This window comes from Tarenaya hassleriana, unplaced genomic scaffold (assembly GCF_000463585.1).
Source record: "Tarenaya hassleriana unplaced genomic scaffold, ASM46358v1 Cleome25, whole genome shotgun sequence".
In the NCBI taxonomy this organism is placed as follows: domain Eukaryota; kingdom Viridiplantae; phylum Streptophyta; class Magnoliopsida; order Brassicales; family Cleomaceae; genus Tarenaya; species Tarenaya hassleriana.
In genome coordinates this window covers 986,021-1,001,174 of record NW_010965775.1, presented here as the reverse complement: position 1 = coordinate 1,001,174, position 15,154 = coordinate 986,021, and the positions used below count along the sequence as shown (strand labels likewise).

The 15,154-nt window shown below is 36.3% G+C and overlaps 5 protein-coding genes across 5 annotated transcripts in view; 3 read left to right on the top strand and 2 right to left on the bottom strand.

Moving 5' to 3' along the window:
* The first annotated feature begins 999 nt into the window (after positions 1–999).
* LOC104816349 (heavy metal-associated isoprenylated plant protein 3) lies at positions 1,000–3,412 on the top strand. The gene is made up of 5 exons (XM_010545109.1): positions 1,000–1,109; positions 1,194–1,341; positions 1,560–1,792; positions 2,073–2,151; positions 2,480–3,412. The coding sequence occupies exons 1-5, from the start codon at positions 1,101–1,103 to the stop codon at positions 3,043–3,045; spliced, it is 1,035 nt and encodes a 344-aa protein (XP_010543411.1). The 5' UTR covers positions 1,000–1,100; the 3' UTR covers positions 3,046–3,412.
* Positions 3,413–8,285: 4,873 nt separating this feature from the next.
* Positions 8,286–8,964, top strand: LOC104816348 (auxin-induced protein X15). The gene has a single exon (XM_010545108.2). The coding sequence runs from the start codon at positions 8,571–8,573 to the stop codon at positions 8,937–8,939; it is 369 nt and encodes a 122-aa protein (XP_010543410.1). The 5' UTR covers positions 8,286–8,570; the 3' UTR covers positions 8,940–8,964.
* A 39-nt stretch (positions 8,965–9,003) lies between these two features.
* On the bottom strand, positions 9,004–10,748 carry LOC104816347 (thylakoid lumenal 15.0 kDa protein 2, chloroplastic). Its single transcript, XM_010545107.1, has 6 exons — positions 10,465–10,748; positions 9,967–10,070; positions 9,640–9,730; positions 9,474–9,542; positions 9,282–9,391; positions 9,004–9,185 (listed from the first exon to the last, which is right to left on the bottom strand). The coding sequence occupies exons 1-6, from the start codon at positions 10,658–10,660 to the stop codon at positions 9,093–9,095; spliced, it is 663 nt and encodes a 220-aa protein (XP_010543409.1). The 5' UTR covers positions 10,661–10,748; the 3' UTR covers positions 9,004–9,092.
* A 266-nt stretch (positions 10,749–11,014) lies between these two features.
* LOC104816346 lies at positions 11,015–12,692 on the bottom strand. Its single transcript, XM_010545105.1, has 3 exons — positions 12,512–12,692; positions 11,407–11,485; positions 11,015–11,289 (listed from the first exon to the last, which is right to left on the bottom strand). The coding sequence occupies exons 1-3, from the start codon at positions 12,661–12,663 to the stop codon at positions 11,224–11,226; spliced, it is 297 nt and encodes a 98-aa protein (XP_010543407.1). The 5' UTR covers positions 12,664–12,692; the 3' UTR covers positions 11,015–11,223.
* Positions 12,693–13,902: 1,210 nt separating this feature from the next.
* Positions 13,903–15,154, top strand: part of LOC104816345 (cell division control protein 48 homolog E-like) — a 4,323-nt gene continuing 3,071 nt past the window's right edge. Inside the window, exons 1-4 of the mRNA XM_010545104.1 lie at positions 13,903–14,045; positions 14,178–14,340; positions 14,688–14,916; positions 15,029–15,126. Of these exons, the coding sequence (XP_010543406.1) occupies positions 14,017–14,045; positions 14,178–14,340; positions 14,688–14,916; positions 15,029–15,126 (519 nt within the window). The 5' untranslated portion in view covers positions 13,903–14,016. The remainder of the gene's footprint in view (positions 14,046–14,177; positions 14,341–14,687; positions 14,917–15,028; positions 15,127–15,154) is intronic.

Here is a 15,154-nt window from a genome sequence, read left to right as displayed (position 1 = left end):
CATTCCATTTTCCTAATTACAGTTTATGTGTATAATGCGGTTGGTCTATACATACATGTATATCTATATATAAATGTATTACTTCACCGACAGGGGAATTGTGAGGATAATGGTCATAATGTCTTTCGAATAATCACTAAAGTTGCTGTCTTAAAAATGGCTAAGATCCCTTAAGCTATGTTTGGTAAAGACTTCACATATGTAACCAAACACGCTGTCACCTCCACGTCGTTTGTTTCATTGTCTCAGTCACCGCCAAACAACCCCTTTGCCTCTTTGCTCCAAACATTTCAACGCCACACATGACTCATCATCATCATCATCATCATTTGTAACATTATACACACGCACATATGTATATTGTGTATATATATATGTTGCATTCTTATTAAATATGGGGAAACAAATGCAACGGATGAGTGAGAAGGAAATGAAAATAGAATTTTTGTATATATATATACACTTTCTGATCTTATTTTCTACAGAGAATTCATTGATTTATTTAACAGTTTAAATATTTTGTTTTAATTTCTATAACTAGTAAACTATATATTTCATTCATTTGAGTTTTCTAGTTATGAATTTTTCATGAAATATGTGGCTTTATATGTTATTACCATTTACCTATTAGGTATATTGGGATTTTTCCAATATGCAGTTAAAAGACGGGGTGCTTCTGATAATTTGAAAACGTTCGGGTTCAATGTAAAAACTAAAAGAATAACGGGAAAACATTTAGCCCAAAGGAGGGGGTAGTTTCGTCAATACATATCACGAGGAAAAGCCGGGATTTTGTCACAAAATAAACAATACGGCGTCGTTTTCTCCCGTCAACGGTTCCTCTCATGTTTAGTCTAACCAGGCGGCATGACACGTCATCACAAGCGCACACATCCTGACTACATGTGTATATACATGCACACATAGATGTGACCATATCATCACATGCACATCATCATCATACACACCCACCCTCTATATATTCCTCGTTTTGGCTCTTTTCCCTCTCCTCCATTTGTGTTCAAACAAATTCTCTCTCCGAATTCCAGAATATTCAAAGATCCACAAAAAAGGAAAAACCCTGAATCTCCACAACAACAATGGGCGAAGTCAGTCTCTCTCTCTCTCTCTCTTTTTCTGTGATTTGTTGGGTCAATTAACGCTTAATCTAAATCCGGCTTTGTGTGTTGCAGAAGAAGGAGGAAGCTCCGGCGAAGCCCGCGGAGGCTGCGGCGGCGAAGAAGGAAGGCGGAGCCGGCGGAGTCACCGTCGTGCTCAAGCTTGACATGCACTGCGAAGGCTGCGGCAAGAAAATCAAACGAATCTTCAAGCACTACAAAGGTACATACATATATATACAGTTTTTGCATCGGTTCGATTGGATGTCGTCTCTCGTCGAGATTTCGCCTAATTTCGGTCCGACCCGCTTAGATTTGGTCGTTGCGATCGGATCCGTTTTGAGATTTCACTTAGGGATTCATCTGGGGGGTTTATGATTCCCTGCGGGAAGGTGTATCTGAATTAACGTGAATTATGGTTTCTAATTTTGGATGGTGAAGGTGTTAAGGACGTGAAGATAGACTACGGGGCTAACAAACTGACGGGGATCAGAGACAGAGTCGCCGAGAAAACCAAGAGGAAGGTCGAACTCCTGTCTCCGGCGCCGAAGAGCGGCGGCGGAGGAGAGAAAAAGCCGGCGGAGGAGAAACCCGGCGAGAAGAAGCCGGCGGAGGAGAAAAAGGAAGAGAAGAAGAAAGGAGAAGACGAGAAGAAACCTCCTCCTCCAAAAGAGGTAACACCTCCCGACCTCTTCCCATGTCTTTGTCCTTTTTCTTCTTCTGGTAAAAAAAAAAAACATATTTTTCCATGTCTGTCTCTTTCCATTTCTATCCCAAAAAGAAGCTGTTTCCATGTCTGTGTCTATTGTTCTGTCATTGCGTGAGAAAAAAGGAAAAAAAAAACTATTTTTACAAAGTCAGATGGCAAATTTGTAAATTAAAAAAAAAAGGTGTTTATGGAATTTATTTAATCTTTTATAAAAATGATTATAAAAATCAAAATCTGATTTTCAGACAACGGTGGTTTTCAAGACGAGGTTACACTGCGAAGGCTGCGTACACAAGATCAAAAGGATAATATTGAAAACCAAAGGTGAGGAACAATTGGAAACGTTTTTCATTACTAATATTATTAATTTAAATACAGTTCCTTTTTTTTTCAACCAATTAATTAAATATTATAATTCATTACGTTAGGTGATGCAATTCCGGGCTAACGGAAGCAGACGAACCTTCTTAAATTAGGCTGAACTACCTGTAGATAGAATAGAAGCGTTATCTATTATTTTAATTGGATAAATAAAATAAAAAAATAAATGGTTTGGTTAGCTACAAATCCATTCCTTTTAATCATTTTTTTAATAAATTAAACCATATTGGAATTAAATTAAATGGCATAATAACATATGATCTCGTTGCAGGGGTCGAATCAGTATCCATAGACGGCGCAAAGGAACTTGTGACGGTGAAAGGAACAATGGACGTCAAGGAGCTCACTCCTTACCTCAACGAGAAGCTCAAACGCACCGTCGAAATCATCCCTCCACCCAAAAAGGACGCAGACGCAAACGCAAAGCCAGCCGCTGAAAAGAAAGACAAGGAAGCTCCTGCAGCGGCAGCAGCGGGGGACAAGAAGAAAGAGAAGGAAGTTTCCGGCGAGAAGAAGGAGAGTTCCGGCGGAGACGGCGGTGGTGCGGCGGTGGAGATGAAGAAGATGGAGTACCACGGGTACACCTACCCGCCGCAGCCGATGTATTGGTACCCGGAAGGACACGTGTACGGTCATAATTACGCGATGGAAGGTCAACCTTCGCAGATGCACGTACAAGAACCGTATGCGAACCAACACCAGCAGGTGTACGTACACGAACCGTATCACACGAACCAAGGATACGCGGGGGAAGGGTATGCGGTGGACCCGTATGCGCATCTACGGGCGCCTCAGATGTTCAGTGACGAGAATCCAAATGGATGTTGGATTATGTGAAAAAACAGTGAGATTATATTATTATAATAATAATATAATTGTAAATAATAAAAGGAAAATATAGGGGAGAGAGAGAGAACGGTGAATTCCCACGGCCATCTCGGAATTTGTTCACAAAGTGAATAAGGATCTTGTAAAACCGGGTTCATCTAAACCGACCGGTTCAGGTTGGTTAGAGCCGGATTTTTTAGGTTTTGGGGTCGGTTGGTTGTTTGTTGGTTCGTTTATTATTATCATTATCATTACTATTTTTAGAATATAGTATTATATGATATATAGCTGTAGTAGTAGATTTGGCATTACGCTTTGGTGTTAAATTGTGCTTTGTTACGTTCGAGGGATCATAATGGAATTTTTTTTTTCATAATTGCTATTGTTGAGATCTGATTTTTTTTTTCCAATAGAAAGAGGTCTATTTTAATGAAATATGATTTGAAAAGATAAGATTTAAATGTTAGGCATCTTATAATCAAAACTATCCATAATTATAATTGCATAAACTTTGTAAGATATCTGAATTTATAAGCCAGTATTATTAGTTTAAGGGTATTTGATAAAATTAGAACAAAAAATACAGTGTTGATGTGATCTTGAGGAATTTTAAATGAGTTTAATTAATATTTGTTTCAACGACCGGCGAAATTAATTATATCGTGATAACTTAATTAATTTTGTCAATGCTCAAAGCCAATGATATTTGGCATGCATTTACTCAGGCGTAGTTAAATGGATTTCAAGAACATTTTAAATGATTTTAATTATAGAATGCTTATTATATGAATTAATTAATATATTTAATTTGTGTCCTCAAAAGCCTTTTGGGCGTACCAATTACCAAGAGACGAAATAAATATGAGCGCTTCTCTATTAGATGTATAGAAAGGGTATCATAAGAATAATAAAAAAATCAGAACAACTCTCATTTATTATAAAAAAAAAACATAAATCTATGTATTTTATTAAAAATGACGTGCCAAAATGGTTATAGATATTTCGTTGAATTTATTTAATGCAAGCACTAAAGGGGTTGGCCAATAAATTCCACAAATTCGAGAACATCCGTGAATCGTAGAGAAAAACATGAACACGGACCATATAACAATGTCCAACGTACGCATCACATTTTATTGATTTCGCACCATATTCTGATTATGGGATTTATTTTATTTCCAACCCACAGTTAATTTTATAATTTCTTTTGGATCAGTGGGTAATAATACTGCTCTAATGGGACCGTTTACTAGTTTTGGTGATTCCTTTCACACCCATCTCATGTTTTTTTTTTCAATTGTTTGATTGTTGCATTATAGCCCAAAAAGAAATAACAAAAAATGATAATTAAATATATATATATATATATATATGACAAACGATATTTATAGCTAATTAGAATATATTATTGTTTATACTAAATTGGTAGTCAATACCAACGAATAGTTTTGTTCAACATTAGATTAACTCTTTAATCTAAAACTAATCAAATAAGTAAGTTGATATTTTCGTGTTTAAGTAATTAAAAGGTGGATTTTTTTATGGGTTTTCTTATTTAATTTATTTTATTTCCGTGTGACGATATATATTAATACTTATTAATTATTTGATAGAACTACGTATAATGTTACTTGTGTGGTCGAAATGCTTCAGTTACAATTCAATAAATTAATACGAATGATTATTGAAGATAAGTATTTCATGCACCGTCATCAATTTTGTCCATTTAGCTCTCTAATTAATCAATTGATTAAATAACTATAAGTTGTTTTTTTGTTGTCATTTCTCTTTCTTAAATCAATTGGAAATTAATAAGATTTTATTATTCCCATTGTATATAATTATACGAAAACAAAGGAATATACGGAATACTAATTATTATTAAAAATGCATTTACTTTAATAATTTTTTGTTATTCAATAGTCTGTTCTTGTGACGAACTGCATGACAGACAATTGACATTTCTACCATTTATGAAATTGGAAACATATATATAACACCATAGTATAATGATTTTAATCGTACGCAGTTTTTCTATATTATGTATCATTTTAATTCATATATATATATATATATACACACACACACACACACACACACATATCAAGACACTGCATTCCCCATAAACTCGACTATATCGATGAAAACCTAATCCATCACTCATTGATAAACTAGTATTTAATATTTTGTCCCATTTGTTACACATTGCAATACATATAGTTCCATAGTGTTATTATATTGAATATATATAAATGTAAGATAAGAAGATCGTCACGACACTAATCATTATGAATATTAAAATTTTTGTGGCATGGTCGAAAGCATGAGGCGAGACCATGAACTAAAGAAACCTCGTGTTTCTGACTCAGCTTAGAATGTGACTTCAATGTCGGTATTGAGTTTTGCCCCGGTTTGGTTTGGTATGGTATGCATATGATTTTTTAAATTAATATATTGCATGTATTTATAATTGTCCCGGTTAATTAATTAAGATCGATTTATATTAATCATTAAAGAAAATATGGAATAACCATACATGCATAAAATGATAATACTTTTTGTGAGCATGCATGATGAATTGATGATGCCTTATGTTAATCATGATGGAGTTTATGATGATAGCATGTATATACATACACACACATATATATGTATGTATATCTATGGTCCAACACTTGTTGACTTGTAATCAAAAGGGACGAATGTGGGGCCCGAAACACGTCAGCCACACATGGCAACTGATTTGGATTGCACGCCACGAGTCTTGCCCATCGTGGGGCCTACGGGACCCACATGCATAAATATTTTATTAAATTGAAGTGATGAATTATACGAAAGTCGCATGTGTTTCGTACACAAAAAGATGGAGACGAAGAAAAATAAAAAGGCCTAATAAAGTATATTTTTGTATAATACAAAATATATTTTTTTTTATACATACAAAATATTAATTGGTAAAACCATTGGTATATTGATCACCATAACTCATTCCAGACATAATATGCATAAATGACAATTAAAAAAAATCTATTATGGGTATGGATATCATGGTAACAAATATATTCTCAGATGGATCAAGACGGTTCATGTATAACATCATACTTGTTTTTTTTTTCAAATTATATAATATATAGTGATAATTATTTGACATTAATAAAACGATTTTTAGAAGATCATCACGGGCCAGTATTAATCGCAAAATATTATTAACCAAAATCATATATTATGTAATGATAACTCACATATCTTAATTATGGCGTTGATCACTGCACCACATCGACTGGACCACATATACTTCTTGCTTAAGTATTATAAAATTGTGTAGCGCTTTTCAGTAATTACATGGCGTACCAAATTTAAATTATAATATATTAGCTATTATTGAAGGATTATCAAAACACATATACAATTAAAAAAAATCATTTAGATTTGGTTTTGTAAACCGTGTGATTCTTCGTATCAAAAATTGAGATTTTAATGTACATTTGATACTATTCCATGCAGTACGTGCTTGCTCTCTATAAAATAAATAAAGTTATTATAAAGTTAAATATCATAATCTTATCCTAATCATAGTTTTGTAATGTTTAGTGTTATAAAATCGATTAAACTTGTATTATATTTCTGTCGGACTTTTTCGTATTTTAACTTGGTCGCGCAGCCGCCACACGTGCGTCCATGTTTTCCACAGTTTCGATTTACAACTACGCCATATTATTATTATTATTATTATTATTATTATTATTATTATTATTTAGGTCGAAAGTCTCAAGCATTTATGAGATCTTATTGCAGAGTTAATAGGGATGTCACTAAGCCTACAAATTTGATTTGAATTTTGACTTTTGACTTTTGACTTTTTACAAACCTTGAAATTTATTTGACCGTTTTGCTTCTTTATCCCCCCAAAATAGTCAAACAACTTGAACATAACCATTCACATGTTTGAATTATATTAACGATGTTGGGTTATAAAATTGCATAAAATGACTTTTAAAAAGATAAATAAATGATTTAAGAAAATTGAATATGCAAAAAAAAAAAATCCATCCTTAATTTTTACTGAACAAAATCACAATCCAATGGCAAAAGCTGCAAAAAGTATGTATTTTTGTATATGAATGTGGTGGTCTCATGTTATATAACGTCTCCGTTATTCGTGAATTTTATTTAAAAATCAATTGAGTATGATTTTTTGTAAACAAAAATAACAGAATCGAGAGCAATTTTTCTTTTTCTTTTTATATTTGAAATAAACAATTGTAATGTAAAATCGAAATAAAATAAATCCAAATAAAATGTGATATGGGCTTATGGGCTTATTCATAGTGGGCTGAGTTCGGTTTCCACGTTATTCTTATGAAGATTTCAGATATATCTCACATAGTCCACAATCTTTTTAAAAGTTTGAAAATGACCCCTCAAGTACTATCATTATCATTATCATCCCATTCTCCATTTTCGTTATTTTATTATGCATCATTGCTGTATTTGCATTATCGTACTTCACTCACATTTTGTTCTGAATTAATTTACATCGCAACATATTTGGTCCGGTTATATTGGAATTTGAAATTTAGATCTGGTCTCCGGTTATACTAATATCGATTTACAGTATAAAAAAATAATCAAAATTCATATCATTTTAAATGTTTTTTATCTTCATTATAAAAAAAAAAAAATTGGCCATATATGGCTCCTTTGAACTTTCACACTATTAAATCCTTCAACCGTAAAACCTTGTGGCAAATGGATGCATTCACATAACAATTAAATCTATAAATGTATTTTAATTAAAATATATTCCGCATATAAAAAGGGGCATTGTTCTCTACTTACATGAATTCAAAGATTTATAAATAATTATATTTTATAAATTTCAGAATCTTCCATTGGGTTTCTAGACATGAATAATTCGCTCAAGTTGGTATACACCAAAGGGTACGAACCGTACGTACGATGCCGTGTCAGGAGTTTGAACGCATTAAATGATTCCGTACAAACAACAACACAAAAGGGTTGGCAGACATTTTGCACTGACCTTCGAGACCATACCAACGGTTCACATGTCGGTATGGGACAACATATGCTCTCCACACACTAATTTATTTGTTAAATTAATAATAAAAATATATATTCAATTTAACAACCGACGAATTCCAATTAGAAATGAAAGAAATCTGTGTAATAAATCTGCATTAGGCAACTGTATTAATGAAGATAAGCATAATTATCTCAACAAAATCAGGTTATAAGAGGGTGGTGATACCTATCAAAGGGAAGATTATTATTATTATTCTAATCATGTATTAAATTATTGCAGAGAAATTTTACTAATTAAGAAAGTTTCAATTGAGGAATACTTCCTTTCAGGAGATGAAACAGAAGAGGAAAACCAAGCAGACATTTGCATTAAGTGCTTGGCATCTGCCGAGAAATTTCCTAAGGCTTGCTTCCTTTTTCACGTAGCGGTTCCATTCATAAAGTCCCCCTCTCCCTCCCCAGGTTCATGTCTTCAATTCAAGAGTTTCAGAATGTGCAAAAGACTGAAGCTTTCCCTGAAAAAGCTGCAATCTTTCTGCTTTTCGCCAAGATTCTCGAAAAGGGTCGAGAGCTTTTTCGAGTTTGAGGAAGACGATGACACTGCAACGATGGTTCCAGATGACGTAAAGGAAGGGCATGTGGCCGTGGTTGCGGTTAAAGGCGGGAAAGCAGAGAGGTTTATTCTGGAGTTAGGAGAGTTAAACAGACCCGAGTTCTTGAGGCTGCTTGAACAAGCCAAAGAGGAGTTCGGGTTTCATCAGAAAGGGCCTTTAGCCATTCCATGCCAACCCGAACAAGTACAGAAGATCCTACAAGACTGCAGGAAGGAAGCAGAGCTCGGTTTTCGGGCTATAGGGTAGAAGATTGTTAGGAGAGGTTCATTCTTTTTTTTTTCTTTCCTCTTCTTCGATGCTATCCACTCAGTGTTGACAAGAATTGCAAAGACATGATTTATGATGATTTTACAGAGAGATCACATGTTCGAAAAAGATAGAATTCAGCTTTGTTACAGTTCATTTTACCTCAGCACAGTTGTTCGGACCAACGGGTTCTCTTAAGCAATTGGATATTGCCATGACTGCAGCTTCAATAGATGCATCTTCTCCCTGGTTATAACAAGAAATCAGATATGTTGCATTTAGAAAGAAAAAAAACAACAACAGTCCATGTGATGATGGATGATGACAAGCGAGGATTCTTGCCTTCTCTTTCCAGTAGAACATGTTGCCGTATTTCCCTGCCAATCGACTCCAGAAACTACGAGGAACGTCCAAATCAACTGTTTCTCCCACGTTGAAATTCAGTATGTTCCCTAACCAGAAACAATCACAAGGAGAGAATTTTCACAATCAGTTCAAACTTTAAATACAACGGCATGAGGTCAGATACGTTACCAAATGTCGGGTCAGCAACGAACACAATCGTTCTATCATCCACCTGCCAGAAATCCTTGATCGCCAACCCTGTTTCAGTATCAAGAAACTCACCAGCAATTCTTAAAAGCCAGTATATTATCGATATGGAGCAAACGTTTTAGCAGCCGGAAAGAAACAAGCTCACCAGGAGTGTCAGGATAGTTCTGAGCTAAAACTCTCAACTTGTATCCAGTGTCCTTCTCAAGATCAGCAATTTCTCGAGCTATTCGTTCCTCCTGAGTTACCAAAAATGCGGTATCGGTAAAATCACAGCAAAGGTTAAGATTAGACATCCAAACCCAACCAATGGAAACACAAGAGCATAGTTGCAGTCAAATACTATGGGGGTGAATCATAACCTGGAAATACAAGGGAGAGGAGGAAAGGGAGGACGTAATGGATTCTAATGGCACGACCGAACTCGGAAACAGGGATCGTACAATTACGGGAAAAGGAAGTGGATGAAGCATACCTGGCCATCAGAGAGAAAACCTGCAACATCAAGCACAGAAGTGTATTCTTTTGGAAGCAATTCCGGCTTGTTAACCCCAACTTTCCCCTCCGCATATCCGATTCCTACAAAAGATTCAGAATTCTCTGGGAAAGGGGGAAGCTTTTTGCGTGGACTTTGAAGCTAGACACTACAGTAGCCTAAACTAAGATCTTGAACACAGAACAGTCACCAGATTATTCTCCTCACAAGCATGATATTGATATCCAACTATAAGCTAAAGAGATGGAATGAATCAAATAATGAACAATGCACGGATAGATCAACGAACAAGCCTCAACTCTATGATGCTGCAATAATTACCATCGCAGTGATTCAAGCGGTACAAACGGAAAAGCACATCGATTGTTTCTTCTTCCTCGATTTTACAGGACGGATCAAGAATCCGGTAATCGATTTAGAACACCCAAAGGTTCGATCCTACATAAAAACGCGAACTTTCCGAAAGCGCAAACGTACCCGAGAGGGACAAACTGAGAGAGAGAGCTCCAGAGAGCAGAAAACTGAGAGATTTCGACCGGAAACCGGAAACCCATTTTCCGGCGCCGGAATCCGACAACGAGAGACGAGACGATGATACTCCTCCGGCGATTACATTGAGTGCAGAAGCAGAGAAGCCTCTGCAGTGTGGAGGAGGAAGAAAGTGCAGAGCCATTCCCTTTTCTAGTTCTAGATAACGTTAAACGCACTCCTCTCCTGTGGAAACGACGTTTTGGCGTGAAGCTGAACCGGAAGACGCTATCCAATTCATCTCTCGGTTTAGTGAATTTGGAAGCCTACGCGTTCGGGTTTTGCTATTTCCGAAGTGTGATGGGTTATACAAAACTGGTTTTCACTATACAAAGATGAACCAATTACCAAACACAACAAGAAAGTGGAGCTCATAACCGACCCGACCGGATGTGATTCTTATGTTCCATGTCCCGGTTTCATTTTCTTTGTAAGCTTTAGGTTCTTTTGGAAGATGGGCAACGAGAAAATGTCACTACCACATGGGTAGCTTTTGCTATTTGGTCTGAAAGCCGGTTTACCATTGCCACAAGGTACTTCAACCAGAGAAACAAGAAACATAATCTTGAACCGGTACAAGAACCTCAAATCAAACAGCACAAGAGCATAACAAGAAGCCAATCGAGATAGGTTCTCATGCAGTTTACAAGTTCTCCTCCTCCTTCTGGTCTCTCTAACGCAAAGGACGAGACTGCATCACGCAGGCTTCTATGGGAAGTAGTAAGGCCAGTTGTAATAGTACGAATCTCGGACTTCTCTAGGTATCTTATTCCACTGTTGAACAAGGAGGAGACGAGACAATTGTCAGCAATGTCGTAGAAAAGACCTCAAGCAATTACAGGAATGCAAAGATATGGTATGTGTGTCCGCGACATGATAAAGGGTATGAACCTTAAATTCGTAAGGCTGGTTCTTTGCTCTTGCTTTCTTCCAGTGATATTGCTCAAACAGCATCCACTTGTCATGCCAACTGCATATGTAAGAGTACAAGAAATGGTGAAGTTACTTACCTGGATAAGCAGAAGACAGGAACGGTCGAACAGATGAACAAACGGAACGAATTTTATTTTGTGTCTAAGCGCCAAAAAAACATAATTACACTAAGTGCAATGAAAATGACCAGATGGGCTTGTATTAGTATAGTTTAGATGCACCAACCGGAATTCATATTCGAAAATATAGAGAAAAAAAAGTAGGGACGAATAACACAACTTGAGTTGAAAGGCAAAGGAGAGAAAGTTATTATGAAGAATAATCCAAGAATGTCATAAAACATCTCTCATTGGATTCAGAGATCAAAGTTACTCTCAAGAATCAGTGTTATATCAGGCAAAGACTCAGAAGTCATGACTCATATCATATAATTGTAGCTCTTAAGAAGGAAAACAAGAAGGAGCTATGAAAAGCCAGTCTAAAGAGAAGGGCAAATCTCCCCTCTTTACCAGAACAATGCATTGAAGAGTCGATCACTAGGCTTAGTAAGCATGAATATGCTAATAGTAATAGCTGTTATTTTCAACTCACAGAAAGTAAAACCTATTCTCCTAACTGATATCCCATACGGAACTCTAGTTCTCATGAAAACAAGTCATAGAAGACGGTGTAATGATCAATATGATATTCTGAAACAGAGGCAAACCAAGAATCAAGAGTTCTTCTCGACCAGATTTTGCAAAAAACCAGAATACTGACTGTAAATAAAACAAACGAATTCCTTATATTCAGTCGAGATCAGCGACGCATAGTTCAAACGAACGGAGAAACAAAATACAAATCACGAAACAAGCTCAAAATCAAGCCTGCAGTCGGAATCGGGTACCCATGTAATCAGTCTAACCACAAACCCCTAAAAGCCAAAACTTTCGTAGAATCAAACCATAGAACCCGAACACATGCAAAGCCCGAACATTTACAGAAAAATAGAAAAAACCCAGAAAATCAAACATAAAACCCACTGAGCAGAAATTTCAATCAAGGGGGAGAGAAAGAAGAATACTTGAACTGGTTGGAGAGCTGCCACATGTAGGGGTTGAACCAGGTCATGACGGAGAAAGCCGCGGATCCAATCCAAATGTTCACGAACCGATCCGCATCTCCATGTGGCACTCCTGGGTCGCCCCTGTACGCGTTGCCAAAGTACTTCTCCATTCTCTTTCGCTCTCTCCCTCTCCCCTCTCTCCTCTCCGTAGGTTTATCTGGATAATGGTTTAATTTTTTCCCCTCTGTTTGGAACCCGATATTGTGATATCCTAACCGTGGATAGGAGGAACCCTTGTCCTTCCCGTTAAACCAATGTACCTGTTTCAGGTTTACCAAATTTCCGGTTTATCTCCCAATTGAAGCGGTTGAACTCCGGTTTAAAACTTCCATTCAACACATTTATACCAAAAAGACTGAAACTTTCCATGAAAAAGCTGCAAACCCGTTTGGAATTCGGTCTGATTGGGAGCGACATGTCTTGAACCGGGGTAAACCGATGTACCGGTTTATGCTTACCAAAACCAATGGTTATGCCACACAAACTAATTACAACTAATTTTAGTTAATTAATTAATTAATCCTTTTTTTTTTGCTTTCTCGAGAAGGCTACCTACGCCTTGTATTCCTTTCTTGTTCGCTAATAGTTCTAGACGGATTGCTTGGCACCACCGCAACTAAAAATAAAATCCACCATCTCGGCCTCATTATTATTACTATATTCTGATAAAACCCCATATATTTTGCAAATTTTCAATGAGATCCCCACACATTCGATTAAATTCTATTGTATCTAAGGATTGGCTTCCCGATAATTATAGCATATCTATATGACAATCTGAATTTTTTACGGATATAAGAAGAAAGAAAAGATAGATATTCGAATTTGAAAAACTGCCTTTTTGCGTCTAAATTTGAAGTTTATAATAAACGTCAAAATATTATATTTTAAATCAATATTAAAAAATATATCATAATTTAAGGAAATCAAACATAATTTTGTAAATTTAAGAAAAATATAAGAATAATTTCATAATTTTTAAAAATAACAGAATTTTTTTGTAATTTTAACGTATGATCGATTTTTAAAATGAAAGTAGGAATTTATATCCAAAATTGTATATAGTATATATGTCCTTAAAAATCCATGTAATTTTCAAATATACGAATTGTTATATGTATAGATAATTTAAAACAACCTTAATTATATACTAGAAAATTTTCTTTATAGAGTTTTATTGGGATATATTTTGAGATATTTTAGAAAGCGGGGATGTCTTTGAAATTTACGGTAAGTTAGGGAAAAGGAAAATAAAAAGAGGAGAAAAATGGAAAATTAGAAAAATGGAAAAAGGAAAATAAAAATCACCCTTCTTTTCCAACAAGAAACAGCTCTATAAATACCCCCAATTCTCCTTCTGTAGATCCCATTATCGCTAATTCGCTATATACTCGTCAATCCATCTCTCACAGTTGGGATTTTTCAATTTCTGTGAGAAAACTCTGGTAATTTCGAGATTCGCCATGTCTAACCAAGCTGAATCCTCCGACTCGTAAGTCCCCAGATCTCCGATTTTGGTTTCCCGATCGAAAAGTTGCGATCTTTTTTGTTTTGGGGATTAGGGTTTTTGGCTGATCTCGTGGTTTTGTTCATCTTCGTTCCGGGGTTTGTTGTTCTGTTTCAGGAAATCGAAGAAGGACTTCAGTACTGCTATTCTGGAGAGGAAGAAGGCTCCGAACCGACTCGTTGTCGATGAGGCCGTCAACGACGACAACTCTGTTGTCTCTCTCCACCCGGCGACCATGGAGAAGCTTCAGCTCTTCCGTGGCGACACGATCCTCATCAAGGTTAAAGCTGTTTGCTTTTATTTCTCTTTTCTTCCTTTGTTTTGCTTTATTTTGGTTGAATCGGAAATACAATGCTGTTGAGGTGCTTCCCTTTGAGCCTCGATGGTTGATACAACGTTGGTTTCTTGCGTTACGCCTCCGTCTGTGGGATTTAGGGTTTTGATGTGGACTGATGCTTTTTGGTGTGAATCTATCGAGTTTTCTAAATTGGTTGCTTATGAACTGTTGTGATGCACCACGAATTCTTGGGGCTGAAGGACTACCGAGTACCGAGCTGTCTATATGTTGCTATGTTGCTATTTCTTCTCCTTCAAGGTTTCTTACTTATTTTTGGTTTTGGCTCTCAGGGTAAGAAAAGGAAGGACACTGTCTGCATTGCCCTTGCTGATGAAACCTGTGAGGAACCCAAAATCAGAATGAACAAGGTTGTCAGGTCGAACTTGAGAGTTAGACTAGGAGATGTTGTTTCTGTTCACCAATGCCCTGACGTCAAGTATGGAAAGCGTGTGCACATATTGCCAATCGATGACACTGTTGAAGGTGTTACTGGAAACCTATTTGATGCTTACCTGAAACGTAAGTTGAGCTTCTTCTACTTATATCATGTTTTAGCTGTGTTTGTTCTAGTTAATGTGTTGGGTTAGATAACTCAAGAGTGGTTTCTGAAGCAAAAAATTTTCATGCACAGCTTATTTCCTGGAAGCATACCGCCCAGTAAGGAAAGGCGATCTCTTCCTTGTCAGAGGAGGAATGAGGAGTGTAGAGTTCAAAGTTATTGAGACTGATCCTGCTGACTACTGCGTGGTTGCTCCGG